Below are 18,350 nucleotides of genomic sequence, written 5' to 3'. Positions count from 1 at the left end.
CATATCTCATTTCAGTCACGCTCTGGCAGGCTGAAATGGCCGCTTACTTTCTACAAGCCTGCCCATAGGGTTGAGCTGGGAGAACAACACCCATGCCCTGCCTGCCAGGCCACCAGGGGCTCCATGGCTGGGGCAGGACCACACTGGACAAAGCTGGTGTGGTGCTACCCCGGCTGTGGTCAGGGGGGCAAAGTGGCAGTGGCCCCTTCCCGCCATTCTCCTCAGAACACCACAGGGTTGGTGGCCTGGCTCTGCCGTTATTGCTGGCAGTGAGGAGCTCTGTGGGGCTGCGCTGAGGTGGCGACAGCCCCGCTTTGCCTGCACTCCCGTGTCCCTCTCCCAAGTGGGAACGAGGGCAGCCCCCATTGGCCCCAATATCCTCTCTGAGAGCCTGGTCAAGGTGGGGTGGTAGTGAGGGGGAAAATGGCTGCCTGAGGGACCGGTGGTGGGGATGAGGGGGGTGAGGCCTAGCGGCTAGCCCTGACCGTTGGGATGGGCCCAGCCCTGTGACACCGGGGAGCTGTCACTGGTGTCTGTGTGGGCCTCGCTCTTCAACAGGCTGCCCAAAGACAGTTTGTAAACTCAGTCATTTGTATGCTGTGTGGCTTGCTTCCCAGCTTAAAGAATTTAAACAAAATGTTTTCATCTGGTTAATGGCGGTGGGTTTTCCTAAGAGCTTCTTGTGTCAGAACTGAAGTCTCCGCATCAGCTTCCCCCTTTCCTTTCCTAACCTTAGGGAAGTTTTGGGCTACTGACAGCCCCTAGCTTGTTGCCGGTTTTTGAGGGGAGGGGGCCGGTTATGTAGATGAGTGGTGATTGGGAATGTCTCAGTAAAGTCAGTCTCCCTGACAGAACATAAAACCAGATGGGTTAATAGCAACTCACTGAAACTTTCCTCCCTCCTCTTCTTACATTTGGTAGGTACTCATCTTCATGAAGAAAATCAGCATGTAAGAAGATCTGATTAGAACCAGTGTTCACTTTAAGATGCCACAAAGGGAAAAAACTCATATGCAAGTCCCATCTTTCAAAACTGTCTGCACTCTTCCAACAGAAGAAAAATCTTTTTGAGAAATATGACTTGTGAAATCTGTGAAGGAAGCTGGCTTTACAAGGCTACTGAATGAAAGACAACATGCCTTACAGTAGACACTTATCCTGAAGGGGTGACACTGCTCTCAAGCTAAAACACGGGCACTCTAAAAACACCGATCCTGAACAGGAATAAGGATTACAAGAACTGCATCAGAATGTTTGTTAGTCCTAGGAGAGTCAGAAAATGCCAGTTTTTGCAGTTATTTGCCACTTGTTTCATACTATGTCTCATGTTTTTTTGGGAACCATTTGATAATCGCATTGTAAGCCATATGAAGTCCTATTCATACAGATACCTCATAAATAGCTACAGTTTTGTGAATGAAAGCCTGTCTGTCAACAGGGAAGACCTGGACAGAGTATCAAGCTACCAGTACTTGATCAACCATGAAGAGAAATGTCAACAGCAGGATGTTCTTCTCCTGTTGCTTGTGAAGACTTCTCCTGAAAACCATCATCGGAGGAATGCGATTCGACAAACTTGGGGTAATGAGAAATATGTTCAGTCTAAACTTAATGCCAATATTAAAACTCTGTTTGCTTTAGGACGACCCTCAGATCATCTGCAGCAAAGAAAACTATATTTGGAAGACCAGAAATACAATGATTTGATTCAGCAAGATTTCTTGGATACTTTTCACAATCTTACTCTTAAATTACTTCTACAGTTTAGCTGGGTGAATGCCTACTGTCCTCATGCCAGGTTTATTATGTCTGCAGATGATGATATATTTATCCATATGCCAAATCTTGTTGCTTATCTCCAAAGTCTAGCACAAATGGGTGTTCAAGACCTCTGGATTGGCCGTGTTCATCGTGGATCCCCTCCCGTAAGAGACAAGACTAGCAAATACTATGTTCCATATGAAATGTACCAGTGGCCCTCTTATCCTGACTACACAGCAGGAGCTGCATATGTAATATCGAGTGATGTAGCAGCTAAAGTATACGAGGCTTCATTGACTCTCAATACAAGTCTTTATATAGATGATGTCTTCATGGGCCTCTGTGCCAATAAAATGGGAATTGTACCACAATACCATGTATTTTTTTCTGGGGAAGGAAAGGCTCCATATCATCCCTGCATTTACAACAAAATGATGACATCTCATGGACATGTAGAGGATCTTCACCGTCTCTGGAAGCAGGCTACAGATCCCGAAGTTAAAAAGATTTCCTCGGGGTTTTGGGGTAGAGTATACTGCAGAATAGTTAATATTGTACTTCTCTGTAAACTATTCTATGAGGACACATATCCCTGTTCAGCTGCATTTTCTTAATACTTGAATATCTGTGTTGAAGATCCACTGAGCCAAAACAGAACAACAAACTTCTTAGCTGTTTATTCAAAATATGTGTAAGTGTGAAAAGAGGGTAGAACTTAAATGTGAATAGCTGGGGTGGGGGTTGGGGGGTGAACCAGGGAAGGGGGAGGAGGATGGTCCCAGGTTCTGTTCAGAAACGGTTATTGGAATAGCTCTCCTATTGTACTGCAACTTTCTACATTGTAGCCTGTTGTGTTTTTTGTTTTTACATGCTTTTTACATGTTTCACAGGATGAGTCTGGATTGTATGATCATTAAATGAACTATAACGGGCTTCTAGAATTTGAAGTGCTTGGTGAAAATGTCATTTACTTTGAACTTGATTCAGTACGTCTTGAAGCTTTTTTTAAAAAGCAATGTGAGCTAAGGCATATGGTTCAAAAAAAAAAAACTATATCAAAATGGAGTAGACCTCTCAAAATAAGAGGAAAATAGAACTGAGTCAATGAGACTATTGTACTAGTCTAAAACAAAGTAAATTGGTTACAAGTCCTCAGCACTTCTGTTTGTCAGTTATGCAGGTCCAGGTATACTTTCCATGAAGCAAACAGTACTAGAAGTAAAGACCTGCTACAATTCTTTTCTCAAAGCTCTCTAAGTCTTCGACGTAAGGAAAACTGTTTGAGTGCCCTCTGACTTGGTTCTTTTAAGTAACAAATGAGCTCCCTTTAGATCAGAAGTAAACTTTAAAGGAAGAAAATCTAATGTTACTTACGCAATTGGTTGTGTTAATCTCTGCCTTCTGAAAAAATGAAGCTGTATAATTAATCCAATCTCTAATAAGCAAATAGACTAAATGCATTTAAGGCCTATTTTCTTTTAACAATTCTTCTGTTGTCCTATATTCATAGTTCTAAAGGTGAAAAGCAAGCAAAAGTTGTAGCTGTATTCCTTTAGAATTTTATAGTTGAAGTTGTTATTGACTTGAAAGAGCAATGTTTCTTGCTTATATTTGTTAAATAAGGAGAATACTTTCTGCATGAGGTTTTGACTTCATGGTGAAGGGACAAGGGAGATGGTGAACCACAAACTCAGTACACAAACGAAAATCACTAAACCTGAAGTTTTTCCTAAAGACAAGAGATTATTTACAGCTTCAGGGTAGTCTGTGTCCACAAAACTCTTGAATAGAGTTAAATAATACCACCCGTAGAGGAACAAAAATACCTGTGCATTGTAAATCTGGATAGAACTAGGTGGTATTGAAACTCCAGTTGTTATGAGTTGTATTGTGGTGCCATATAAACTTTGTAAAAACAAGGTTCTTCAGTCTTTTCTTGTATTATCTCACTGATGGTGTCTTCACAGGTTTCCAGTACAGGTTATTTAGTTGCTAATTGCAAAGCCTGTGGTAGCTCTCCCTGGAGTGGATACACAGACTGCACAAGGTACAGTCAGATATTGTTTGTGAACTGGTTTGATGCTGGAATGAGTTCTTGTGTGGGTAGTGTCATGAAACTACTTATGAAAGATTGAATGAGTCACATTTATCAGCACAGCAATAACAAATGACCCCAAAGCTTGCAAATTACTAACTATCTGTCACAGTTCTTGGATCTGCCAGAAATGTACTATATACAGGAGCAATGCTACTTGCTTTTTAAGATGTCTAAAGCTAGCCTTTTCTCTTCTGCCTGAAGTTTCTTGCTGCTACAGCAATGTGGAGCAGTGAATTACTTAATTTGTCTTCTAACTTTACAACAGATGTATGTGGCACAGCAGTTTTAAACTGCAACTGGTAAACTTTGTTTAAATGCTGCTGCTTTTGTTTTAAGGGTTTGAATGGCTAATGGTATATGCTAGCATAGACAAACAGCACTGAGCTTGCTGTCTGTTCTTCAAACTGCTATTTCAGATGGATGTTAGGTAACTACTGGAACTAAGTGGAATATGTAACTCTAAGTAGATTTCCAGGAGGGGGGGAAAAACCCCAACTGGACTCAAATGTTGGGTATATAGAGCCTACAAATAACTCACTTGTCAGCATTAAAATAGACTGCAACAGCTGTAGTTCAGGAACTCCATGTCCTTGCCTAAACAGACTCAGATTATAATCCGAGGATGCTTTAGAACAAACAAGAAATAGAACACAACAAACCATCAAACCTAGCTCTACAATCTGTTGGCTCTAGCAGGGTGTGGTGGTACACACAGAGGAAGTATTATTCAGTACTTGAAAGAAAGACTTCATCAGATCTCTGACCTGTTGTGGGCTGTTTAAATTAGTGAGGTGCACAGCAAAACTGCACTACTGAAAAAGTCACCCCATTCACTTTAGGGGAAAGAGGGTCTACATACGCTCTGTATAACCAATGTGTACTACTAAGACTACAATTTCTTCCAGCAATGTTTTCACTTCTACAAGCTGAGTTGGAAGTAGATTAAACTTCTATAGGTTAGTGATTTAGCTAACATCTAAAACACTGCTTAAATGCAGTTTGCCATTATGTGAAAGTCACTTGACCATTGAAATACTTTTGTTTTATAGCTAGTTTGAGTTTAGTTTGAATTGTTTCTTAGACTTAAAAGGACCTTGATGTTTGTAGCATGCATTTTCTTCTGCTGCAGTGAAAAAGGAAGTTGCTTATGAATAAAAATGAAAGCATGAAGGCACTCCTTTAAAAAAAAAAAAAAAAGTTAGAAAACTTACTCTCTGGTTCTAAACACTGATTTAACATTTGACACCTCTAACTGGAACCTCTTTTAACAATTGTCTTGGTGCTCCAATGCTGGGCTGTCAGGTTTTACTTCTACAAATAAAACTGTATCAGCCTGAATGGTCGGTTATGCCTCATTAAGAGTATGACATTGTTGCACAGCATGTTTAATGCTAAAGTTGTTTTTACCTGTTTGTTTGATTTGCATCAGTTTCCCTTTGGTATTACTAATTTTTATACAAAGTGTTCAATATTTATTCTTAAATTTTGCTCTTTACCACAAAATACAATTGTTTTGTAAAACTTGATTTGAATAAACAGACTTGTTTCTTTTTTTAAAAAAAATAAAAAATAAAAAAGCTGGTGAGTTTCTTGTTGCTTTCTTTGTAGCTGACAAGCTCAGCTCTGATGCTTAATTACCATTCTGAGTACTCTCTTAGAGGACTTTGAACTGATTTTTTTTCTTCTTTTCTATCCTTCCTGTCTGTTCTACTGTGAACCAAACCTCCAGATCTTTTGAGGGGGAGGGGGTGGAAACGTGAAATTGGAATTCTCAAGAAAGGAGGCAGTTTAAAAATTTGTTTAGCAACTTTCCAGGTTTAAAGCTGTGGGAAAATGCCTTGTACTAGATTCTTAGCCTATTGTTAATATTAACTTCCAAAATAATATGTTCTTTTGAGGCAATCATTCCTGTAGAGATGTGTATCTACCTAAATAAATTCTATTCAAATAACATCTTGTACTTTCTGAAAACTAGCTGATAGTTTGGTAACCAGTGATAGACATTATTTTCATAGTATATAAGATTACTTCGAACCTACTACAAATTGAGATGTTGCATTTTGCTGTCTCTGACTTGTATAGCACAGTGTATTAACAAGCTAGTGTTTTCAGACTTGTACTCCTGTATCAAGCAATTTTAGTGTGTACCCATGTGAGACAGACATAATGTACATATAAATTATTTAAATTATACTGAAGAAAACAAAAGAAATAGAGGTAGTAAGGAGTGGGGTTTGTTCTGTGGGCTTGTTGCAGTTTGGTTTAAATTATTCTCTTTGGCCTAGAGACAGTGAAGTTCAACCAAAACTGGGTTTGCTTGGTATTTCTTGTTAAACTAAATGACTTGAGTATTTGGTTGTTTAGGTTATGTAATTAGTATGATCTTTCTCAAGACCTTCTAGAAAGGGAGACAAGATTATTATAACTTCTACTTGAAAATAGAAGCGTATCAAAGCCATATAGTCAAATGAGAGTTTCCTGAACATGAGATGATCTTTACTACTAAATAAGATGAGCAAGGCTTATTCTAAGGAGTTATGTCACATAATGACTAAAGCACACAGCCTTACCTCCTCCTTGTTGACAGGTTCTCATCGCTTTCGCTCATCACCAAGACTCTGCTAGATCCGCCTTGACTAGCTTCATGCATCACTTCGATCTGAATGGAAAGCACACACAATGTGAAAATACTTAATCACTGATACTTTTATATAGAGAACTTTAATTCTTTACAAAAATAAACACATCACCAGTCTAGTATGTCATTTGACAAGTTAAAAAATAATTGACTTAGATGTGCAAATTGAAAATCAAGAATCACGCTTGAAATGAATTGGTATGTTGTAGACTATTTTGATAAGCTATTCTAATGATATGCTGCCCTAATAATTTGAATCTTCATGCAAGGAAGACAAGAAAATTACAGCAAAGGAATGTCATTTAAAAGATTAAGTGGCACTGTGTATGTTTTGATTTTGTCTTTTGACTAACATAACTAAAATGGATGTTGGCAAAGTTATGAAATATTTGTAGTATAGAAACATTCAGAATACAACTTTTGTGGTTCCATCCCTTTGTAAAGGTGTATTTACATGGTCTTAAAAACAAGCATTTAAAATATGGCAAGGGAGGTGTTAAATTTAACAGAAAAAATCTGGTCTCTAGAAGTGGTCATTTCTGTGAGCTTGGACAAATGAAAGGTTTCAGGATGCAGCTGCAGTTCATCTTAGTTATAAAGAATGCAGATGAATGAAGTTTCTGGATTCTTCTGTCCCCGGTTTTAAAATAAGCAAGGAGGGCTATTTTGTCATGACATCTCATTATCCCCAGGTAAGCTGCAGCTCAAATAAAAATACTCTCTGCTGTAAGGACAAGTCTCTTAAATGCTGTAGGGTTTGGGATTAGGGAAGGATGGATAAGGATGTTCAAAGTGTCCAGAGCAGAATTCTGCTGCAGAAACAATGATGCAACAAATCTCATCACAGAGACACAAAAGTAAAATGCATTTCCCTGAATCTTACTTGCTCATGCAGTAACAGTTAGCAGTGGAATTTTGTTGTTAATGATGGTTGTTTATATTAAGTATTAAATGTTTAGTTTTTCCTCCTTTGGGTATAGAATGATCTTAGCAAATATTTAAATGAGGAAAGCTGTATAACTCTGTAAAACCCTGAATATAACACACCTTTCATATGAGTTAGAATAAAATTTCAGTTTGGGAAACAAAACAGCTCGTGCTATAACAAAGGAGGGTACTTTTAATGTACCATCATTGGACAGTCTCTCCACGTTGCCCCTTTCATCCTCTGAAAGTGATTTTTACTTCAGTGTAACCTGTTTGCTCACATTTATGAGCATAAATCTTAACACTGGTATCTAGTAACTTAAACTGCAGTGTGAAGTGTAAAAAATGTTTTGCAAAGGGCTTGCAAATGTTTTTCTTCTATTTTTAAATAAGTACAAATATGTAAACACTAATTTTGTTTTGAGTTCTCACAATATGGAGTATTCCCAAAACAGAGACTTATACCTTAATTCCACCTTTAGTTTTCTTAATACTTTTCTTTTTCGATAACTCTGCCTCAGAGATGGACTTTGGAGGGCAGGAAATTTCTGTGGACCTCCTGTTGGTAGCTGAAGGAGACAAAAAGGAAGTAATATTAGAAAACTCATGTTAAAAGTCAAAGTCCTACATGTTAATAAAAACAATGAGCAAAGTTCCTTCCATGTCTTTGATAACTGACAGCTGGCTTAGAGAACTAAACTGTGGTTGTAGTGGTGAAGCATCAACTGGCATGAGGGAATGGGCTACGTTGTTCAGTCCTCCACTGTGCCTCAGATCGGCATGTAGTTTCATGCTGCAATGACCACCATGGTTTGGTTTCCTCCTTGGCAACCATCTTTAGGATAGCTCAGGTAAGTTTTAGCCAGTTGTATCAACACTTAGATAATTTTCACTTTGATTGCTTTTAAGCTCATGGTTTGCTACTTTTGTGATTTCCCAAATGAAGGACATTTTTGTTCCAGTAGTGGGTTGGAAAAGTCAGACTATAAACGATTGTTCCCTGTAAGGTTTCATCACGTGAACAAGCCTCAAGGGAGTAATCACTACAAGTGTTCAACAAGTCACTCTGACTGTGTATATAATGACAGCGATTCTGGGAAAATGATTTCAGAATATGCTGTCGTGTCAGGTTGGTTCAGCCTTGCAGTCTCTGAAAAACCAGTTTATAGCTATAGCAGTCATCAAATGCTACTAGAAAATCATCCTCAACAGCGTAAACACTTGTCCTGAGACTGCCGTTCAAAGAAAAGTGTTTGAATGAATGGTGAGAAGGGAACTCATATATTTGACTTAAATAGGAAATAATTTCTTTGTTGTAGTTTGTATCTTTAGTTGTGTTAAATTGGTTAAAAATAAGCAAAAGAAATTATATAAGTTGCTGGGTCAGGCAAAGAACAATATTGTTGCAAGTGTGAGAGTAACAGATTTTCAAGTGTTCCTGTCATTAAATTCTCCTTTTAATGTATTTTAAAAAACAAAAATAGAAACACCAAATTATATACAACTAAAAAGACAACATCTTTGCTTTGTAAACAATAATACCAGAAGCTGACATTTCTTCTACCCTGTGTCTTTTCAATTGCCTTATCATGCAGCTGGGAAGAGAATTAAGGGAGTTTCCATCCCCCTCTTCCCTAAATCTTCCAATTTCCCTAAATCTTCCCCTATTTATCAGTCCATGTTGGATGATGTGAAGACTTGGCAGTGCCCGTTTTAGGCCTGTTACTTCCTCAGTTACTTCCTCACATTGATTTCATATTGGAAAGTTTAAGGAAGTTTCTTCAACAGAATAGCAAAGCCTGGCAGCTACCAGTGGTTGAAATTGAGCTGAAACATACTTCGAAGTCCTTCATCAAGAATAGGCATGGAAATGACTAATGTGCTAAACTGTTTTATTGGGGCATGCAGCAAATGCTGTCCCACAGGAACACAGGTTTGAAGACAATTAATGACTTAAGAGTGTTTTTCTATGCTGCTGATGACAAAGCAGCATGCCAAGGCAGCTAAAGAAACATTTTTCCAAGCATCTAAGGTTCATCATGTATTGTATAGAAAGTATTTTCCATTCTTAGGCAATAGAGTCCATACTTCTCTGCTCTAGCAAAATTGCTGTTGAACCTCCTGAAAATCTGTCCGTATAAGAAGCAGAGAGTGAGGCCCCGTGTAAATGGAGTATTTTTCTGTAAGAAACACTTGCTTAGTTTCCTCAGATTTGGCCAAATGTGATAGCAGCCTTAAAGCCACAGAATTGAAAGCATTTTTTCCTTTTCTCTTTCTCTTTACAGAAATATCTTAAGCTACAGAAACTGGTGTTTTCCCAAGAGCCATTAATGAAAATCACATTCATCGTCTTTTTCTGAGTCAGCTAATCTCTCTGCTGCTTCACTTCCCTGCACACATCCCCAGTCTCTTGCAAGACATTCTCTTTTAATCCCCTATCCAGATGTTATTAGTTAGAGAGTGTTATGCATTAGTGACTGCGAGGAATGCTGGAAGGGATCCAATGAGCAGTCGTACACATTTAAATGAGATGGAACCAGCTTGGCTTTCATTCTTTAAAGGACTGAAAAGCCTCCAGCTGTATTCCCCCTGTATGAATTTCATGTTCCAGGCTGGCCTTCTAATAAACCCATATGGTGAGTCATGGATTTTGTATGTGTGATGTGCTGCTAAACATATTATTTGCTTAATGAGCTAACAGAAATTTTGATGGTTTTGCTCCTGTATTTCACATTCATACTGCACACGAAGAAATCCCGCCATGAATATTTTATAGTGATCAGAAGAGAAAAGATGCCAGAAGTAAAGCTACACCTGCAACGCTAATTTTTCCCCTTTTCTGTTCAGGCATCTAGCTCCAACCATTGACAAGTATGTTGCACATTTACTACTTTTTCTCCCCCTCCCTAAGGATTTATTCTATTGCCTCATTCAGTAAAAAAAATTAAAAAAAAAAAAAAAGCACACTGAACTCATGAGCAGCTATTCAGTATTTTGATTTATCTGTATTTCTCAGTGGGGGCTTAGAGCCTTACTCTCCATAAACTATTCCAATCCCTGCTCTGAAAGTACATTTTTTTGGGTTCCTTTTTACAATTCAAGTGCTTAATAAATATTCGCTGAGCTGTTTTCATGATAGTTCTCAGAGGTAACAGGCTTTTCCATAGATAAAAAATCAAAACAGAAAAGACTAATAAGGAAGACCAACTTGACATTTTTAGAACTGATCTTTCAGATTACTGACTGCTATACGCCACTTTGCCTGTTTAAGAGCACACACTTTGACCAACAATTCTGATTTCAGTCTTTCGCTGTCCTTTCAACGTAGATCTTTTTATGTAGTTGCGCTAGTTATTAAAATCACCCCTCTAATAAACAAACAAACAAAAATGCTAAGTTAACGCCCACATGGGTTTTTAATGGGGTCAGAACTTCACACCTACTGCTGCTTCTCCCACGTCAGCAGGAGAAAAAACAGCAGTAAACTCTCACGATCTCAGAGACGACTCCAGAAGAGTTGAAACCCATCTGAGCTGGGGCTGGTACTGTTCTCCCTTTCTTCCCAACCTCCGGCCACACGCTTTTGTCACCTCTTTTTTGTCAGCACTGCATTTCTTTCAACTGGATGATGAGGAGCTGAACTAGCCAAAAGAAACAGAAATATATAAATAAAAAAAATCCAACCACTGGTTATGTGACTGTAAGTACTGACGTCAAGCAGTCAGAAACACACTGCTGTGTTGGGCAAAGAGGAGACAAGCAAGAGCCCAAAACAGCCCTTCATTAAGGAGGGCTTAAACTGCTAAGAGATCATACTCTAAGGAAACCAGAAATGCAGAGGGATGAGAAACATGTCTCTGGATTCCAGGCATTTTTGCTGACAACAAAAGAAATGAGACTTTGGGAGCCAAAGTGTAGCAAGTTAATCCATAATGAACATGTGTGAGCTGAGATTTTTTTTCCAAGTTTTTAAAATTCTACCAAATCTGGAAGCTTCAAGAAGGGACAAAACCATTTGGCACTGCTGTGTTTCAGCTTTGGCTACAAGGGTGATTAAAACAAAACGCTTTTCCCTGCCTTGATTACTGAGGTGGCTGAATCATTTCCACTAAAGTTTTCCAAGAAAATGTCCAGCTAAGTAAGATAGTCTTTGGGAAAGCTTAATTCATGCAGGCTTCCACAGGGAGCACAGAGTTTTTCTTGAAATAAGATGCCATATATACCACTAAAATTTTTCAAGGCATTTGTTATAAAAGGGTCAGCAGCTTCCTGTCTTTTCTGGGTTGATTTGTGAATGATATTTAAGCAGACTCCTATAAAATTTGCACTAATTGCAACTGGTATAGACTGGTGTAGATTTTTGTTGTCATTGTTGAGCATCATAATTCCTAGATAAAACAGTACCACTGTTGAACAGGCCTGCCCTTGTGAAATTCGCAAATTCTTTGCGAAACCAAAAGCTTCAAGCAAAAATGGGATGAATTTCAATTTTTGCCTCAGGATTCCCAGGCCCAAATTAAAGCACTGGGGGCAAGCCTGCATGAGGGAGAGTTTAAAGTGCAGCTCTGTGCTGCCTTTCTGTGAATCTTCACTGAGCTAAGACTCCGCCAAGAGCCACCACAGGACATAAATGCATAGTCAAAATAAACTCCATCATTTTCCTGATAGAAATCTGCCCTTTCTCTCATACATGGTATCAGCTTTGCTTGTGTGCATCTACGTATATGCACAGGCAGAATGAAGTGTGTCACAGATACATTGATGGTATATTTCATGCTTAAACCTTCACATCTGTTAACGTTTTTCCATTAGCACTCTGAATCGGGGTGAATTTACCCTACCACTCCTTGTTAGGGAAATAGAGAGTCAGCAAACAAAAACAAAACAAAACAAAATCTATTCTGGAATGAATGTAACTTCTTTGCTTTCACAGACAAGCATTGCAGTGCTGCCGTGGTATTGTTAGATCTGCTGCCTAGCGACAAGCGCCTTTCTTTCTAGCTTTCTGTTTATGTTTACACATCCTAGGAACATGGTAGTTTCTTGTTGCCTGTTTCATTTTGCAAGCTTTTACAAATATTCAGATATGTCCTGGATAACAATGAAGTACGGTATCTGTTTCAAAAAGGTGCTTCCAGCCTCTTTCCGTTTTACAAGAGGATTCTCAATAAATTCTACCCATATGTAAATGCTGCCTCTGTGCTGATCCTGTGAATGTGAAGAAATGGCACAGAGGAAATTCCTACAGAGGGCAGATTCAAGAAGAACAGAATATCACAGCCTCATTTTCTAGGCTTGGAGTAGGACTCATTTAATATTAACAATTAATATGGGGTACCTTTCTTATTATTAATTAATTAGTGGCTGGTATAGTGCTGTGCTTTGGATTTAGGATGATGAGAATAATGTTGATAACACGCTGATGTTTTAATTGTTGCAGAGCAGTGCTTGCATTAAGCCCAGGACCTTTCAGCTTCTCACACCACCCTGCAGGCAAGGAGGCTGGGGGCTCACGAGGAGCTGGGAGGGGACAGACCCAGGACAGCTGGCCAAAGGGATATTCCATACCATAAAACATCGTGCTGAACAATTAATATGGGATGACTGGCCGGGGGATGGGAGGGGCTGCCTGGGGACAGTCTGGGCATCGGTCAGCAGGTGATGAGCAGTTGCATTGCACATCACTTGCTTTGTACATATTATTATTATTATTATTATTATTATTATTATTATTACTATTACTATTACTATTATTATTATTTCTACTACTACTACTATTATCATTTCTATTTCTATTGCTATTTCTTTTCTGTCTTATTAAACTGTCTGTCTCAACCCACAACGCTTTTACTTTCTTTTTCCCGATTCTCTCCCCCATCCCATGCTGTGTGAGGAGAGGGTGAGCGAATTGCTGTGTGGTGCTTAGCTACCTGCCGGGACAAACCGAAACAACCTAGTGCCAGTTTCTGTTCTCGGCCACATCTCAGACTCAGACTGAGAAACACTTTGGTGAATCACTTAGTTGATCTGTGCTTCAGTTCTCTTTCTGCAAAAGGGAGATGAAAATACTTACCAGTAATATAGCATTTGCAAAGTGCCTTGGCATTCTGTGGGAAATGGCACTCAGGAAATTCACAGAATGATTCTTTGTAGTGAACAATTGGGTAAGACCCAAGTGATGCTATTATACGGTATATATATTCTTATGAGGAGTGGGTAAGGAGTGTGGTTGTTTATTTGGAGAAGAGGAGGCTCAGGGAATACCTTATTGCTCTCTACAACTACCTTAAAGGAAGGTGTGGGAAGCTGGGGGTCAGCCTCTTCTCACAGATAACTAGCAATAGGACAAGAGGGAATGGCCTCAAGTTGTGCCAGGGGAGGCTGAGGTTGGAATTTAGGCTTCTCAAAAATAGCAGTCAGGCATTGAAACAGGTTGCCAAGGGAAGTGGTACACCATTGTGGGAGTATTTAAGGAAAGGTTGGACCTGGTGCTTAGGGACATGGTTTAGTGGTGGTAGGGGGATGGTTGGACCAGATGATCTTGGAGGTCTTTTCCAACCTTAATGTTTCTATGATTCTATTCTGTGATTCCATGTAAATATACATCTACTGCTCGTGGCAGTTAAAGTAACTGTTTTTAAGTCCTAAAATAAGATGTAGAAAGTCAGGGACTTCTGTTTCTTTGTACATTTCTCTATGTCAATCATCTTCAGGCACAAAAAGAATCTAAATGAGATGATACATTCTACTTATGAATGTCTGAACAGGCCTGGGTCACACTTCGCATCACCTCAGAGGATGACTGGAGTAACTTTCCAAATTAAATATCATCTATCTATTAATTCACAACAAGACATCAGAAGCTAAGTAATCCTTACCACACAGTTATCTCCTGTACTGTGTTATAAAAGACCGAACAGCAATGCAAGGATCAGAGCAAGGGAACATGTCATGATTCTCTGTGAAGTAGCTGAGAGCATTGGATGGGGTGTATGAACAACGATCAACAAAGTATTGTCATTTCTATACTAGTGACTATTTTAAAGGTTCTATTTATATCAAAAATGGAAAAAATCTGCAAGTGCTTTAAAATGACAAGAAAGAAGTTTAAGACACACAGAGATTGCATGCATAAATAGAAATGCAAGACTAGCTTTTAGCCTGAAGGTGCAGTTTCACAACTGGTGAAAGCCATTCTAAAACTCTACTGCCACTAACAAGGACTAACTAGCTTAGACCTACTGGTCCCATAATGTCATTTTTCTCCAACTGTCTTTGCTTCAGCACTAGTGGCCTGAAGAATTTTAAAGTTAGTGCTGCTCTGAGGAGTTGATTGGGCTAGGTGATCTTCAGAACTCTCTACATTCTACTGACTTACACAATGGAAAACTAACTACTACTTTTTTACTGTCAGTTCTTTGAATTTTCAAAGACTTAAAAATTCATGCAGCTAACTGACTGCCAACAACGGTGCAAGAGTGGAACACATTGCTAGCAGATGAAGGTATCAGAGCAAGACCTCTTCAAAGGCATTGTGGTTTCAGCTCGCTTTAAGGCAACGATGAAAATGAAACTTGAGGTAGTAACTGCATATTAAGACCACAGCTAGCAAGGTTTTGGGGAAAAAGTAAAGATGTCAAACTGGCATTGGGAAAGGATGAATATTGGGGACAAGAGGAAAACAACAGGGACATTTGTACGAGCTTCTGACAGTATGCCTAGAAAGCAAAATGGTCAGGCTACTGGCCTGCCTAATCTTCCTGATGAAAAATCAAAGCTTGCTGTACATGTATGCTCTTAATGCTAATTAGTAGTTTTTTCCCAAGCCTTTTAGCTAAAGGTTCCCTGTTAAAAAGCCCTGAAGTTCTTTTCTTTATTTTTTTATAAACACCTCTGCTGAAAAGGTTAACCCCTTCCTGCCACCAGGTTCAAGGTGTCTGGCCTCAAAGATGCACAGTTTCAAGTTGCTTCACCCACGTTCCTTTTGCAGAAAATAGGTACCTTGGTTAAGCATGTTAACCTCAAATCAAGAACTTTCTGTAAATTCCAACCAGAAGCAGTATTCAACTTTTTTAGTTAGCAGAGGACAACTCTAGAAAGTGACTAAATAGTTATGTGGAGGGAAAAACAAAAGAACAGAAAATCACACCAATGAGTCAATGTCACCAACGATGCATAAAGCTTTTTGCAGTATCTAATTGAAACTGGAGGGATTGTGATCTTTTAAAGCCAAATGTTCGTATCACTGTATGTGCAATTTAAAAGAGTTCCTCATGCATACTTTACATACTTTGCAGTGACTAACCTGGTTTTCATTTTCAGGGAAAAATTAGCAATATATGACATAATGAGAAACAGTATAGAAATATGCTCTGTAGATTAGACCTAAGAAAAAGAGCCTGATTTTTATTTTTTTTTTTGGTTCACCCTTGCTTATATGCTTTTAGTGATAGATTGTTTCACATTTGTTTTAACTTTCTGGGCCTACAAGGTTGACACTGAACATCAAATACAAGTTTTCATTCTGAAAACAAAAACTAAAGCATGACCATGCAAGAAAAACACTGGTGTGTATCTGAAAGCAGCTGTTCATGGCCTACCTACTCCTGCTGGTCTCGTAGTCTTTGGTGATGCTCTCTTTGGGGAAGATTCAGGGTGTGGGGCAACAGGTTGTACTGGCCGGGTCTGTTTGGCTGCCAGTTTCTTCAGACTCACTTGCCTCTTGTCAAACATTTCTTGTACATCTTCTAGTTTTTGTAGAATTCTTTGGGCATTGGCCTAGGCAAAGAAAAGGCAAACAGCAGACGGTTGTCAGTGCTGGACTAAGCAAGTTGAGATGACTTCTGTTACTCAGACTAGGTGTATTAGAGATAAAGATCATGTTGTAGCTTAACCCAACCCAGCCCATGCATTCTGCACAGATCTATATTTCATGGAGTAGGACTTGGTGACTTATTAAATTTTCTAGCTCTACCCTGAAGTATGTGTGGTTATAGGACTGCTCGTATAAGTAAAACTTATTGCCGTAAGTGCTCACCTCTGTATCCTTTTGCTGTAGCAAAAGAGGCATATTTGAGCACACCCAGAGATATAGTCTGGTACTCTCTCATATAGAAAGCAATTGGTATTTTGCAATTTGAACTGAGTGCATATGCATTTGAGAGGTTTTACCTTTATTTCAGGGGTGAGGATCATGTCAAACTGATTGTAGAACTCCTTCGGGTTAGAAAGCTGGTGTTCCTTAGCTGTTGCCAGGAACTTTTCAATTTCAACGAGTGCAGTTTCAGCTCCCTCTTGTGACTGGCACTTGTCCACAGCTTGGGAAGCTAAGAGGTAGATTCCAGCTTCACACCATTTGCTTGCCTTTAAAAAAAATCAGACAACAAGGACCCCAACATCACCAACAGTCCATATTATGAAGTGTTGCTTCTACCACCCCATGAAATACAGATTTGCCCTACCATGTTGCTGAATGAATGTTTACTTCATAGCATGGTCCTGGTCAAAATACATCCCACCATAGATACAGAACAATAGCAAATTAAATTCAGCTCTCATGGGATAGATGGATGGTCCAGTAACACATAATAATATTCTGAGGAGGAAGAGTGTTACTGTGGTTGCTGCAAATCAAGTCTTTCAGCTGTACTACCTCATTTCAGTGTTCAGTCACAAAATAATTCAAAACCCCAGATTAATATTTGATCTGTATCAAAACTTCCCAAAACTTCTTAGGCCTATTACACTCAGTTAAAAATACTCCAAAGCAGGTTTTCAAGATGAATTTCCGGTACTTCCTCTTAGGAATTAGGCTGAACTAGCATGTAAACATTCTCAGAGCATTTACATGTAGCTTTCTATTCTAGTCAGATCACATGAAGTGGGATAAAAAAAAGAACAAGTAGTAAGCTGTTTATTTTTAAGCATATTTTTACACATTTGTTTCTTGTTTCAAATTTAGGCCTAGTTCTATTCTTTTTTTGTTTAGTAACCTACTATTCATCATTTTAAGATCATAATTATGAGAAGCAACTGCTCCAGTTTTTATGGTAATAGTTTCTGAATGAAATGGAGGAAAAAGTAGTAAATCTTTGTACCTGTGCTTATAAAAGCATTCATTTTCAGTAGAACCGTCGTTAGGGCTGTTCTCTAAAAAGGCTCACTCACCTTATCTAACTGTTGATGCAGCTCAAGAGACTTTCCCAAAATATCGTACTTTTTCTTGGTCTCATTGGTAAAGTCATCACAAATACGCCTGAGTTCAACACACTTTGGTCTAATGGAATCGACTGCATAATGGTTGTTTTGGATGAGCTGTTCTCCATGGAGCGCTAGAGATTGGGCTTTCTCCAATGGTTCCTGTGAAATTAATGAGAAACTATCCAAAGTTAGACCTTAAAATTACACATTTAGTAAAGATAAACCATCTCTGTAATCTGTGCTGTAGCCTGGAGCTAAAGGTTTGGGATATTCATCTAGCTGACGTGTTTTTCAATTTGCATTGAAGACCAACGTGTTAGTGATTATTTCTTACTATTGTTCTTCCTGCCTCCACAGCCTAAATTCAGAGGTGAGTACTTAAACAGTCTCAAAATCATACAGAGCATGTATGATCTGTAGATCATACATAGAATAAAAAAATATTCTACCACATGCTTAACCCAAGTTAAAGATTAGTAGAGCAGCACAATATGGAGAATGAACCAGAGCAAACTCCTATGACAAATCTTGTTATCTCAGGCTTTGTCAGCTGAGCTCGTATCTGTAGAGCTACGGATTACAAATTCCCAGAAGAGCAGGACATCACATCTTCACAGAGGGGCAGAAGATAACAGGTTGTGATAACAGGTTGGGTGTGGCAACTTTTAAAACCACTGCTCAGGAGTGTGAAGGTCCCGAGACTTTTGCAAGGCAAAGTCAGAGTGA

At 38.9% G+C, this 18,350-nt stretch overlaps 2 protein-coding genes across 2 annotated transcripts in view; one reads left to right on the top strand and one right to left on the bottom strand.

Annotated features, from left to right (window-relative positions):
• Positions 1–18,350, bottom strand: part of MCF2L2 (MCF.2 cell line derived transforming sequence-like 2) — a gene marked incomplete at both ends in the record, with an annotated part of 134,231 nt that overhangs the window by 70,891 nt on the left and 44,990 nt on the right. The window contains 5 exons of the mRNA XM_084292349.1: positions 6,430–6,518; positions 7,890–7,993; positions 16,025–16,202; positions 16,596–16,787; positions 17,592–17,783. Of these exons, the coding sequence (XP_084148475.1) occupies positions 6,430–6,518; positions 7,890–7,993; positions 16,025–16,202; positions 16,596–16,787; positions 17,592–17,783 (755 nt within the window). The remainder of the gene's footprint in view (positions 1–6,429; positions 6,519–7,889; positions 7,994–16,024; positions 16,203–16,595; positions 16,788–17,591; positions 17,784–18,350) is intronic.
• B3GNT5 (UDP-GlcNAc:betaGal beta-1,3-N-acetylglucosaminyltransferase 5) lies at positions 1,251–2,391 on the top strand (the record flags this gene model as incomplete). The annotated part of the gene is made up of 1 exon (XM_084292350.1): positions 1,251–2,391. One exon carries the CDS (start codon positions 1,251–1,253, stop codon positions 2,373–2,375), a length of 1,125 nt encoding a protein of 374 aa, XP_084148476.1. The 3' UTR covers positions 2,376–2,391.

Source organism: Netta rufina (genome assembly GCF_964035555.1).
Source record: "Netta rufina genome assembly, chromosome: 9".
Taxonomy (NCBI): domain Eukaryota; kingdom Metazoa; phylum Chordata; class Aves; order Anseriformes; family Anatidae; genus Netta; species Netta rufina.
Note: the sequence above shows the minus strand (reverse complement) of the source record. Positions and strands in the feature narration are given on the sequence as shown.